Genomic DNA, 13,840 nt, shown 5'->3' on the forward strand with positions numbered 1-13,840 from the left:
GCTCTGTAAGTTGAATCACAACTGCCTGTCCTGAGGGAATGGGCTTCGGGCTTGGTGACTCAGTCTTTCCTCTCTTCAGTGGGGTCACATCAGTCAGCTGAAAGTAGGAAAATGTCCTGTTCAGTGTGACTCATTGGTCTCCTTTTCTTCAGCCCAACAAATTCCCAGAGAAGCTCAGAAGGAGAAGCAGTTGCTTAAAAGTAAATGATCATCACCAATGATGATCTGAATTTTGATCACGTGACCGTGGGGATGCTGCATCGGTCGTAAGTGTGAAAAACAATTAAGTCACTTTTTTCAGTGCCGTTGTAATTGTGAACAGTCGCTCAACGAACTGTTGTAAATCGAGGACTACCTGTATGGTATAATCCCAGGGGTATGCACTAATCTTTTCATTCACTCCCATGAAAGTTAAGGCCAAAACGTCCTTAAATAGGTTGACGTCGGGTGACCTCATGAACATGCTCTGAAGTTTTCTTCGCTTCATGATGACCTGGTTTGCCATTTCCATTTTCCAACCTATTTTTATTCTCCAGGCTGTGCTACAGCTGTAAGGTTTCCTGACTTGACAATGTTTAGACATTTGGAATCAGCCAAGTTTGCTTAATTATCATCAGCTCCTGTAAACACGCATGCCTTGTGTCCTCTTTATCGAAATCGATGGACAAACAACTGCAATGTGGACTAAATCTTCTGTAGTTTTCCAATTGCACGCTGCAGGAGAGAGCAAAAGGGGCCTTCATTAGAAGCAAAGAAGGACAAGCAACCATTTACCCCTTTCCTGACCATCCTTAGCAGCTGACCCAAAGCTACTCAGCTTGAAAACCCAGCAAAGGAATGTATGAACTTCTCACTGTTGCAAGTCAGCCAGTAGCATCCCCCTTGCTTCTTTTAGAAACCTGCTGTTGTGGATTTGCATGCAGGTAGTCCTTGACTTACACAGTTCATTTAATGACTGTTGGAAGTTAAGAGAGCATTGAAAAAAGTAACTTATCATCTTTTTTCCAGACTTAATGACCGTTGTGGCATCCCCATGGTCACATGAGCAAAATTCAGAAGCTTGGCAACTGGCACATATTTATGACAGTTGCAGTTGCAGTGATCCCCTTTTGCAACCTTCTGACAAGCAAGATCAACGGGGAAGCCAGATTTCACTTAACAACCGTGTGTCTAACTTAACCACTGCAGTGATTCACATTAACAACTGTGTCACAATTGCTGTGGTTCACTTCGCATCTCCGGCAAGGAAGGTTATAAAATGGGGTAAAATTCAGAATCATAGAATAAAAGAGTTGGAAGGGGCCTTGGAGGACTTCTAGTCCAACCCCCCCTGCTCAGGCAGGAACCCCTAAAAACGTCCAGTCTTGGAGCATTCACAACTTCTGGAGGCAGGTCGTTCCACTGATTAAATTGTTCTCACTGTCAGGAAATTTCTCCTCAGTTCTAGGTTGGTTCTCTCCTTGATTAGTTGCGGCGATTCATTTAACAAATGTCTCACTTACCAACAGAAACTTTGGGTATAATTGTGGTTATAACTCAAGGACTACTTGTATAGTCAAGGGAAGGAAAGCTTCCATTCATGTCTTCTCCAGTCACTTGGATCCAGTTCTTTTTACACGTGACTCCAGAGGCCCTGTCCATCTGTTTTCTCATCCCTCTGGTCTCCTTCTACCCCGTGCCGTCATAAATTGCTCTGTCCACGGAGTGGGATCTTCCACTGCCCTTGTGGTTCTGCAGCTGGGGAGCCAGTCTGCAGTTGAGGCTCTCTTCCAATAAGCTGGCTTCGTGCTTCTGTAGGCGGTCTATGAAAAAAAGGGCAGATTCGCCTGCCAAGCTGAGCGTTTTCATTTCTTTTTAAATCTGACCACAGCATTTAGGTGCTGAGGTAACCCATGTGAAGCCGAGCAGCCTGGTGTTGGGGGAGGGAGAAATGATTCACAGATGGGACCTTTTGCTAAAGCAAACAGCTTCCTTCATCCCAATCCTGGCTGCCAAACTTGCTGTTTGGAATGTCGTTTAATTTCTGCTTGCAGGACGATGTATGTTAAAGGGGGGGGGGAATCAAGTTGGAAAATCTGTCCGTTTGCTTTTCTGCTGTTTTCTTGAGCTCAGTCAACGATGCAGAAAAGGTCTTGCTGAATAGACTTAGGTCCATTAATGCCACCAGCTCTGAATTGCTGGTGGTCAAGTACCCTTAGTCCTTGACTTACAACCGTTTGCTTAGTGACTGTTCGAAGTTATAACAGCCCTGCAAAAAGGCCGTGGCTTCTGTCATCCCAGGAAGTAAAAAAAAGGGGTCTGGTTGGTCGAGAATGTAATATTTTTCTGAGCATTTTTCCCCAGAGTATTTATTCTCTTTTAGTCTTCTGATATTTGGGAGTTGCATTTCCTCAGATTTCCAGTTGGGATGGCCGGTTTGGGGGGAAATGCCGCCATGTTGACTGACTCCATACACATTACGCTTAATTAGAACTTGGTTTAAAACACAGTAGTGTTTGCACACGATATTAAATGAAAACCAAGCAAATCGTGCAATATCTTAGCACATTGTGAGAAAGCATATTTTCTCTCTCTCTCTGATATTCAGAAGCATTCTATTTCTGATCTAAAAGTTTTGGCTCTGTCATAGCTACTTGACTACCTGTGAGCCAATATTAAGTATCTAAATTAGAAGGAGTTTGTGTGTTTCACTCATAGGTATAGTTGAACGCCAATATTATTTACAAGCTTGGACAAAAAAAAAGATTGACTAACTTACAACCTGAAATTGGATAGGGATTTTTTTTAGCATGACACAACTGAACTAATTTAGAAATTTCCTTAACTTTCATAACCCCTAAACCGCATTTTGTATTGCTTTTTAATCATTTTTTTAAAAATAAATGTTATAAATCATTTAATACGGACAAAGAATTTATAGAAGGCGTACAGTTAACGTTCAGCATAATCTTGATGAAAATTAACTCTAAAAACAAAATACTTGGTGGTTTTGGAAAAGGATTTTAGGACTCTTTGAATCTTCAAGCTGAGCGCCAAAGTCCACTATTTTGTTATTTAGAAATATCAATTTAAAAAAAGGGAAATTACTAAAACTTTAAGTAGTTAGTTTCCAAGTTCCCTTTGAGGTATTCCAACTGATATACAATGTTTTTAAACATTTAAAATTTTTTCATATATTTCTGATTTAAGTTCTCTGATTTATTCTTTATTCTGCAATAAGACTTTACTAAAATGCTCCCTATGAGTCAAGAATGCTCAACTTGTTGATGGTCTGTGAGAATGGCCTGGAGAGACTGGATTAGGAGAAGGAGCAGAAGTCTAGGCAATGGACAGATAAGAGCCAGCTAAGCTAGGGGTCTAGCATATATAAGATGATCAAAGGCCTGGAGGCTAAAAGATATGAAGAACAGCTGCGGGACTATAGGGGAGACATGATAGCAGTGTTTCAGTATTTGAGGGGCTGCCACAAGGCAGAGGGGGCCAGGTGGTTCACCAGAGCACCAGAGGGAAGGACAAGAAACAATGGTTGGAAACTGATCAAGGAGAGAAGCAACCTGGATTTAAGGAGAAACTTCCTGACAGTGAGGACAATCAACCAGTGGAACAGCTTGCCCCCAGAAAACGTGGGCACCCCATCATTGGAGATCTTTAAGAAGAGACTAGAGTAACAATCACCTGTCTGAGATGGTGTAGGTTCTCCTGCTTAAGCGGGGGGCTGGACTAGAAGACCTCCAAGGTCCCTTCCAGCTCTATTCTATTCTATTCTATTCTATTTTATTCTATTCTATTCTATTCTATTCTATTCTATTCTATTCTATGTCTCAGAAAGACCCTCCCAAGTTCCTTGGACCGTAAAGTCGAGGGAAGAGAGATGTATTTTTTAGATTTGCAAGAGCCTGTTAATGTAACCTTACAACAAAGGTAGCGTTAGTAATCATTGGTGATGCTCGCCCTACCTCTAAGTCTGCCAACTTATAATATTGATGCCATATTTAATTCTTGGGGTAATTTCAAAATCACCAAAGTGGATTTTATGCACAGGTTCTAAATTAAGGCCATCTTATTTCCTTCCCTAACAAAACAGTTGTTGGTTTTGACAAATGGTAATCCAACGTGATTTATTCCCCTCTCTCGTATCCAGGAATTGTGTGAAAGATTGCCACAGATATTGTGGGCAGAGCGCCTGTGTTCCTTTCAAATGGTTCCTATTAATCTTTTGAGCCTCCCAAAGTTGTTGACAGTTTTTTACTGGGTTTCTCTTCCAGACGACATATTTGGAGATCTGGCTTGTGTTTTCCCAGACTAGTGGAAAAGCGAAGTTGGTGTCTCTCTTTTCTTCTAGTCTTATCTGAAGGACTCGGAAGCTGTGGAAGGAAATGATTGCCTAAATTATCCATAAGGTGTCACAACCTCTTTATCTTCACCCCTTGAACCTAATCCTTGAGGGCTTCAGCAGTGAGGCCATACAAGGTTCTGTTCCCAACTAGCAGATAAACCAAAGGGATTCTTCCTCAACTGATTGTTTTTCTCCCATCAAAATAGACGCTGTGGTTCATTGGTTAATCCTAGAGGAGGAATAGGGAAGGTAGTCCTCAATTTACAACAGCTTGTTTAGTGACCGTTCCAAGTTACAACACCCCTGAAAAAAAAGTGACTTATGACCGTTTTTCACACTTATGCCCATGGCAGCATCCCCATAATTAAATGATCAAAATTCAGATACTGGGCAACTGACATGTACTTATGACGGTTGCAGTGTCCTGAAACCATGTGATCCCCTTTTGGGACTTTCTGACAAGCAAAGTCAATGGGGAAGCTGGATTCACTTAACAACTGTGTTTCTGACTTAACAACCGCAGTGATCCACTTAACAACTGTGGCAAGAAAGGTTGTAAAATGGAGCAAAATTCATTTAACAGCAGTCTCACGTAACAACATAAATTTTGGGCTTAATTGTGGACGTACGTCAAGGAGTACCTGTATGAAATTTCTGTCTAGCCATAATGTACATCGAGTAACTATCTTTGCTGTACAGCTCGGTTGGTTTAACCCAGATTGTAAAAAGTATAGTTCACCAGCATCTACGGTAAACCGCCCCAGAATGTGAGGGCAAAAACATTCAACCTCTTAATTCTTTTCTGCATTTTGCTTTTCCGGGGAAAGGAACTAGGGACCAAATAAATATCTTAAGACTTAGGGGAATTTAAAACACATCTCCAGAACCAGATTCTGGTGTCGGGGAGCAAGTGATATCGCTTGCCAGGGTGAACTTGTCACCGCCAATTCGCTGCAGCCAACTTGCTGAGGGACAATTCAACAATTCGACGTAATGATTTAAAATATTGTAAAAAATTATTTTAATTTTTGTCCTTCACATTTTGTATAATGATTCTGTTCCACTATTTCTTCGATATTAGGGTAACCCTTGTCCTGTGGTAAGTTGTTCCATGGCGAGGTGGCCAGGGTGAGTTGTTGTAGACCCTATTATGCTTGCCTGCCTGGTTGTGTGAACTCATCTGGCCTGGACGCGAAGATGTCCTGGCCTCCATGCTTCCGGTCAGTGACAGATCTTCTCCGTTCTTATCTTAGCAGTCAGTTCTTAACCATTGCGGTACTCTTCCTTCTCTTCCAGGACATCAGCAAGCAGAAGGAAGCATAAATACTGGGCTTATTCTGTGAATTGCAAAGGCACCGAATCACATCTCTTTAGTTGCAAAATGGGTGATCGGATCATGACACTTGGCGGGAACGTTACCTGTGAGAATGGGATCCCTGCGGTGGTAAGCTGTAGCCCTGGACTAGCTTTTTCCCCTGGCAGCCACAGTGGCTTCGGCAAAGCTTTCCGTGCTCAGGTGAGTGGAAGAAATTCTCCTTGGTTTTACAAGGAAGTTGAATTTGGCATGGAGTATATTGCTAGCTGTGAATTGGATTTGTTTGTATTGAAATCACAAACCTATTCCTTTCAAATAATCTGAGGGAAAAATGTCAGATCTGCTAGACACTGCGTAGTCTCAGTATAGCCTGAGTAAGTTTACTCAGCTACTCCTTAGCTTCAAAATCTGCTCAGTCAGGGACCAAATTCTATTGGGATAAAATATTCTAGCTAATCATGAATTCTTTGTCCATATATGGCCATTACTTACAGAACTGTGAACATAACTGGCTAGAATCCAGTGATGGGATAAGGCACACATTAAGTTTGTACAAGATAGTATTCTTCACAATACTTTGTGATGTATACCAATAAAGTGATGATCTTCTTCTTCTCCTTCTCCTTCTTCTTCTTCCCCACACACTTTTCCCATTCTGTGCCACATGCTTATTTGCATAATGCCTTTTTATGAAAATATTAATAGCTATTCACAATACTTTGTGATGCATACCAATAAAGTGATCATCTTCTTCTTCTTCTTCTTCTTCTTCTTCTTCTTCTTCTTCTTCTTCTTCTTCTTCTTCTTCTTCTTCTTCTTCTTCTTCTTCTTCTTCTTCTTCTTCTTCTTCTTCTTCTTCCTCCTCCTCCTCCTCCTCCTCTCCTCCTCCTCCTTCTTTGACCTTCTCTTCTTTTTGACTATGCCTTGTACAGTATGCAATTCTTAAATAAGATTACCACATTAAAAAAAAAAACATTGTGAAGGGTATAGGATACATTTTAGAACCAGTCATAACCAAGCTTTTCTCCCAATTCCAAATAATTTATAGTGCCCCAAACACTCTCTCCGCTGCAGATTCTAATTTTCCAAAGTTCAACATTCCAAGGCGTACATGTATATTTCCTGCTGCTCCTCAAGGAACACTAACAATATTTTCAAGGCACTGCCATCATGTTTAAAACATTGCATTTATTTTTCAAGCACAGTTGCTCGGTTGCTCGTGTTTACCTGGAAAATGCTAAGAATTATATTCTGCAGAGCCTTATTTATAATTTTCCCCTGCTTTAACTCAGAACGTTTCAGAACTGCACAAACTTCATTTATCGCTGGAAGGGGTGAAGCACTTGGCAAAATGTCGCCTAATTCTTGTTCCAAATTCTTTTGTTCACGCCAACTGACTGTTGCTTTGTGTTCTTCCAAAGAGACAACTTTCCTATTATGTAAATGATAATGTGGACGGTTGTGCATTAGAATTCCTGAACTTTATGTAAGGGTGGATTTGTAGCTTATTAGCACACTCTGACAGCAAAAGAAAGATGAGTAAGACTTATTTGTTTTTAATATAGAATGGATAGTTGATGCTGCCAACTATTTCTGAGTTAGCACCATTTTTGGCAGATCTTCACTCATATTTAAAAAGCTGAAAATTGCCACATATGATTTCTTAAGTTGGTAACCAAAATAGTGATCACAGCATAGACTTAACGGTACCATTTAGGTTGGCTGGATCTGGAATTATGAACCAACTGAAAGATTCCAGACTAAGACATTATATTAGATCCTGATTCTTATTCTGTATAAGCTGATTCTTATTATATATAAATATAAATACAATTCTTTACCTGGAGACTGTTATTCTTGCTATTAATAAGGTCTTGAGATTCCAGCTCTGATGCTTGTGTTGGTGGATCTAACAAAGTATTCAGGTTTGTGATAAGACAAGGCAAGGCAATTCATGGCAAAAAAATGTGAAAAATCGGGTGTGAAATCACTTAATGTCTGCACTGCTTAGTGATGGAGGTTCTGGTCCCACTTATGACCGTAAGTCAAGTTCTGTCTTTATGCTATCTGTGATTTGTGCCAGAAGGTGCATTGATGTGGATGAGTTGGCTTAAAGACAGACGACCAAATAAGCAAAAATTGCCTCTGACAATGACGTTCCTAAGTGACAAAAGATTTTCCCATTCTTTTTTAGCACCTTCTGGTGAGGCTAAAGGGTGGAGCCCAGGTTGGAGAAGGCCGCCTTGAAGTGTTGATGAATGGGGAGTGGGGAACCATTTGTGATGACGGGTGGGACTTACGTCACGCCAGCGTGGCCTGCCGAGAATTGGGCTTCGGAACCGCCAAGGAGGCTATCTTGGGTGCAAGACTTGGACAAGGTAAGGTGTTTAAAATTAGGCAATAATAATAATGATGATGATGATGATGATGATGATGATGATGATGTTGTTGGAAGGGACCTTGGAGGTCATCTAGTCCAATCCCCTGCTCAGGCAGGAAACCCTATATCATTTCGGACAAATGGCTGTCCAGTTTCTTCTTAAAAACTTCCAGTGTTGGCGCATTCACCGCTTCTGGAGGCAGGTTGTTCCACTGGTTAATTGTTCTAACTGTCAGGAAGTTTCTCCTTAGTTCTAGGTTGCTTCTCTCCTTGATTAGTTTCTATCTGTTGCTTCTTGTCCTGCCTTCAGGCGCTTTGGGGAACAGCTTGACCCCCTCTTCTTTGGGACAGCCCCTGAGATACTGGAAGACTGCTATCATGTCCCCCCTCGTCCTTCTCTTCGTTAAACTAGACATACCCAATTCCAGCAACCGTTCCTTAAAGGATGAAGGGGTAATGAAGATGGAGAGGCCAAGAGCTGACCCCATCCCATAATCCGATCATTAACATCTTCCAGTTCAGGAAGGGATTACTTGATAGGCAAAACAATCTAACTCTTCGGAAAGCTGATATAACTAAGAATGGCATCTCAAACGAGGGAGGTAATATTCTATAAAGTTTAAGTTTCTTTTTTAAAATATATTTACTTTGTTTTATCAACAAGACTAAAATACAAAACAGAAACACACACACACACAAATTACATCCAGCGCTAATAACAACAAAAAAGAAAAAAGATTGGTGTTCAAAAAAAAGGGGGGAAATAACCCAAGTATCAAATAAATTTAACATTAAACATATAGAATTCACCCCGGGTGAATGCTGGGGGGAAAAAAACCTGCCATGGTAGCATCAAAGCAATGTTCATGGCACAAAAGAAGCAAGGAATCTAAATAAGCAGTGAAGTAACTCCAAAATGGTGTGGTTTGGGGAAAAGAAGAGGAAAATAATCTACGTATGAGACACACTGCAGTTCTCTGGAATCTTAAAAATGTGAGCTTACAGCCAAACGGCGCACAGAGGGCTCTAATATATATTGAATTGTGGTTACCGCTACGGAAGTGCTAGCATCACATGAAAGAAACCCTCCTTGCAACGTGATGGGGCTGGAGCAGGTTGGCACATTGCACAAGCAGAAGCTAGACATTTTGAAAGACTACTCCGGTGTTGTGTTTCCTTTACTGAAAATTGGCGATTATTAGGAAAAATAACTAGCGTTTCTTGGAAGTGTATTAATAAAGACGATTAAGGGACTGGAGGTTCAAGCATTTGAAGAACAGTTGCAGGAACTGAGTTTGTTTAGTCTAGTGAAGAGAAGGGTAAGGTGTGGCATGATAGCAGTATTCCAATATCTCAGGGGCTGCCCCAAAGAAGAGGGAGTCAAGCCATTCTCCAAAGCGCCTGAAGGCAGGACAAGAAGCAACGGATGAAAACTAAGCAAGGAGAGAATTGACCTAGAACTAAGGAGAAATTTCCTGAAAGTGAGAACAATTAAGCAGTGGAACGGCTCGCCTTCAGAAGTTGTGGGTGGTCCAACATTGGAGGTTTTAAAGAAGGGATTGGACAGCCATTGGTCTAAAATGGTATAAGGTCTCTTGCTTGAGCAGGGGGTTGGACTAGAAGACCTCCAGGGTCCCTTCCAACTCTGTTAAAAAGTGATTAAAGCAGAAGGTACCACCTCTAGCAAAATACATTTGCATTTTATTTTTCTATCTGCTTTAGAAAAAAAAAAATTATGAGAACAGCAACAAAACTAACTTTTTTCCATCTAAACTTTGTTCTTGAAATTTGGGGAAACCACGAAAGGTCTTTCAGTTTAATTAGATACTAGTCTATTCAAGCATATAGAACAGCACGAATGGGCCCACAACTGTTTTACAGTATTAACCTTCAATAATAAGAAGAATAAGGTAGGATACTACTATGACATACTCTCAGTGTGTAGAAAATCTGTAAAGACAAAGCTATTTTGCTAGTCTTGCAATAGTTAAATGATTTGACGTAGGAGAAGGAGAGGCAGAACTTGAGGTGGAGTCAAGAGAGGAATCAGCCAGGAGTCATTATGTTGCCACAAGCTATCCAACTCCAGCCCCTCTTGAATTCCACCAATTTAGTGTTGACCATCAGTTGACTAGATTCTTGCGTATAAGTATGAGCAATAAATCAGCGTACCTGGAACTTAACACACAGTCAGTGGTGGGATTCAGCCAGTTCGCACCACTTCGGCAGAAGCAGTACCTAATTTTTTGTTGCCCAGGCCCAGAATGGACTTCCGGAAGCGGCATCCACACAGAGAACCGGTTGTTCACCTATTTGAATCCCACCACTGCATGCAGTCCTGATTCTTCAATCCTGATATTTTAGGACCTAATGATTTTAATCTACTTTAGTTTTTAGATCCTGTGTTTGATTTTTGGCTTTAGTTTCTTCTGCCTTGAATATATGCTGCTATAGAAAAGTAGGGTATAAAAGACAGACTGTGTATCTCATGCCCCGCCCCAAGAATCCAGTTCTATCTTTTGAGCTTATTGAGAGTACTTAATAAACATGCATAATATCAGATACTTACTAGAGAAAAGGGATGAACATTTATCTATGTATTTATTTATGTAATTATAGGCTGTCTAGATGTCTCCCAACTTTGTGTGGTGCTCAGCATGAAACAATTTAAAAGACTATAATGCAAAATAATTCAAAACAAATGTGTGGAAAAACAATACCATCTCTCCTAGACTGACATCCCATCAGAGGTCGTGGCATAAAAAGTAGATTTTCAGAGCTCGCTTCAATGGGGTTGCATTACAAAGGGGAAGCATAAGCCCTTCTACAGGACGCAACATTTTTTGTTATTTTGTAGTGTCATGGTGTCCATTTAAGTTCAAAGATTTCTTGGAAATCCTTTTATAACCCTCTGTTTTCTTACGAAAGTAAAAATAACGTTAGAATTCTTCCAACGGCCCGTGTTTATTTGAGATTTTTTTTGTCTTTCTGTTGTTCTGCAAAAGAATTATCTTTATCCCTATTGAAATGTTTAGAGTTATGGGCAAAAATGGTCAGAAATGCCAGTGGCATATTTTGCTCCCAATTCTCCAAATGAAATTTAAGAAATGATGGAGAAATGGAAATTTGGCCTTTGTTCTGTTTCTAACTAATGAAAGAAAGGAAGAAAAATACTGGAAAGTATCTCATAGAATAAAAACAAAATTAACTGCAGAAAGGCTTTATTAAAGCCCTGGATATTTTTTAACTCAGAAGTCTCCTGGACCTTTGTCTGGATTTGGGGGAATCTGTGGAGTTGAGATGTCCAGGCTAGGAATAGTTCCAGAGGCGCTTTTTTTTCAAAAGGCAACTGGACTTTCTTGGTTTTTGAAAACATTTACCTTCTCATCCAAGAAGCTTCTTCAGCAGAATTGAGAATCTCCATAGACAATCGATGAATTCTTTAATGCACTTTCCTGATCTGATTTTCTCCAGAAGCAGTGATGCTCTTAGGACAGGTCTCTAGGAGAGAAAGTTCTATTAAGTAGAATGAAAAAGCAGGAGGAAACAACAACAAACATTGGCGTATCACATTTCATGAAGTCATCTATTTTATTCTCTGAAAGGGGCGGGGGATTGTAAGATCTACACATTTCCTAACTGAGTAACTGAATTTATGTTGACTTTAACTACTGTAGTCACCAAATTGGGATAGTTTCCATCAGAACATGTCAAATATGCAGTATACTTCCCTCTTATTGTGGGGAAATGAGCTTGTGAGCGTCCCTCCCTTTTTGAAGGCATTGGTCCCATCCATCTCAACGAAGTGGACTGCACAGGGTTTGAAAAGTCTATTACGGACTGTAAGTTCAGCAAGGAGATCAGGAGCTGCACCCATGAAGAAGATGCTGGTGTGAGATGCAACATCCCAGCAATGGGCTTCCAAAACCAGGTGAGATAATTGGCACCTTCCACAATGGGAGAATGGTTCTTCTTCTTCTCCTTTTCTTCTTCTTTTCTCCTTCTCCTTCTTCCTCCTCCCCCTCCTCCTCCTCCTCCTTCTGTAGAATGCACTATATGCTTTATCTTAAGAGCTGGAGCATGGAAACATCATTTCTTACTTTTTTTCCCCCCTTGACCTCCAGATCAAGAGACCACCAACAAAGATACTGCTTTGGAAATTATTGGTTTACTTTGTTCCAGCCACAGTCTCATCACTGGAGGTTTTTAAGAAGAGAGTAGACGGTCACTTGTCTGAAATGGTATAGGTTGTCCTGTTTGAGCAGGGGGCTGGACTAGAAGACCTCCAAGATCCCTTCAAGCTCTACTCTACTCTACTCTACTCTACTCTACTCTACTCTACTCTACTCTACTCTACTCTACTCTACTCTACTCTACTCTACTCTACTCTACTCTACTCTATACCAACCCACCTCACATTGTTGTTAGTGCAAGAACATAATGAGGAGAGTTGACCCAAAGGTGCTTTTTCCAAAAGGCAACTGGACTTTCTTGATTTTTTTCTTTGAAAACATTTTGCTTTTCCTCCAAGAAGCTCTTCGGTTCCGAGAAGAACTTCAGTTCAGAACCAAAGAAGCTGGTTGGATGAGAAGCAGAATATTTTCAAAGAAAAAAAAAACCAAGAATGTGCAATTGCCTTTTGGAAAAGGCACTTTTGGGACAACCATGAGCCGGAGGGTTGAGATAAGGAGGAGAATCCGTTGCTATAGTAGCAGTGAGAGTAGAAGTGGTGGTCTTCTTGAGGACCAGTCTTGCCATCAGACAGAGCAAAGGAGCTCAGTTCGTTTGATGCAACTTGTTTTTATGTCTTGGTAGCCTGATCGCTGCTTGTGATGTCAGCTACTCAGCCATGGGGTCAAACTCAACTATGAGCACATTGTCATATTTTTAAACCCCTGGGCAAACAGAGCTAAAACCGTATATAGTGCAGCACACACAAACAGATGTTAGAGGACCAAAAACACAAGCAGGCTCCTCAAATAGCTGCCGTGACCTGAAAAGGGTCATATGAATCAGAGTTTTGAATACTTCTTAAAATGTTTACTGAATTTTGGGTTTTGAACAGGAGGAGCTTTTCCTCAACCCTCCAAATTGAGGTCATCTTCAGACTGCTGGCTCGAAGTCCCCGCTGGCAGGCAGTTCAGTGAATTCGTAAGATTTACATCCCAGGATTTGGCCAAACTCCACATGTTCCATTCAGTTTAACATCTGTGTTCTTTTAAAATCCATGGGCTCAATATAATTTGAGAAACATCCTAGCCTTTCTCCAAATAATTTGCTTCACAGTTTTTAACCAAGCGTCTTCCTAATACTTCCTTTAAAACAATTGCTCCATCTTAAATATCAGTTTGGATTTATGCTCAAGTGTTACTTAATGTCAGGGTTAGAGGCCATGCAACCTCGGTTTTGAGACCCTCAACCCCAAGAGATGCTTTTGCCAACTTGATGCCTTCTTGATGGACTACAGTTCACTTCATATCCTGGTAGCTTAGAGACACTGTGAATTATAATTCAGATTAGAGTAGAACTCTTCTACTCTATGAATAAACATAGTACATTGTTGTCAAGAACTGGTAGAAAACAAAAATGAGTTCCTATTCCCCCAAGTAAAATTGTTCATGTCTCAATACTACACAAGTATCCTTCATTAATATGATCTTCAGAGGTTCCTGGGAAAACCTGTGTACAATCAAATCAAGCATAGCCTGATATAACCTATGTAGGATGTAGGATATATCTATATCAAGTTGGATAGCCTATATGTAAAAATTATGTTGAAGTTCTGGACTTCCAAGAATAAGAGGAGATA

The 13,840-nt window shown here is 40.6% G+C and overlaps 1 protein-coding gene across 1 annotated transcript in view; it reads left to right on the plus strand.

Moving 5' to 3' along the window:
• LOC107298465 (lysyl oxidase homolog 2) overlaps positions 1-13,840 on the plus strand; it is a gene marked incomplete at its 5' end in the record, with an annotated part of 47,393 nt that overhangs the window by 18,115 nt on the left and 15,438 nt on the right. The window contains 4 exons of the mRNA XM_015827842.1: positions 4,266-4,318; positions 5,633-5,780; positions 7,846-8,029; positions 11,811-11,962. Of these exons, the coding sequence (XP_015683328.1) occupies positions 4,266-4,318; positions 5,633-5,780; positions 7,846-8,029; positions 11,811-11,962 (537 nt within the window). The remainder of the gene's footprint in view (positions 1-4,265; positions 4,319-5,632; positions 5,781-7,845; positions 8,030-11,810; positions 11,963-13,840) is intronic.

The sequence above is a fragment of the Protobothrops mucrosquamatus genome, unplaced genomic scaffold (assembly GCF_001527695.2).
Source record: "Protobothrops mucrosquamatus isolate PMUCROS unplaced genomic scaffold, P.Mucros_1.0 scaffold4000, whole genome shotgun sequence".
NCBI classification, from domain to species: domain Eukaryota; kingdom Metazoa; phylum Chordata; class Lepidosauria; order Squamata; family Viperidae; genus Protobothrops; species Protobothrops mucrosquamatus.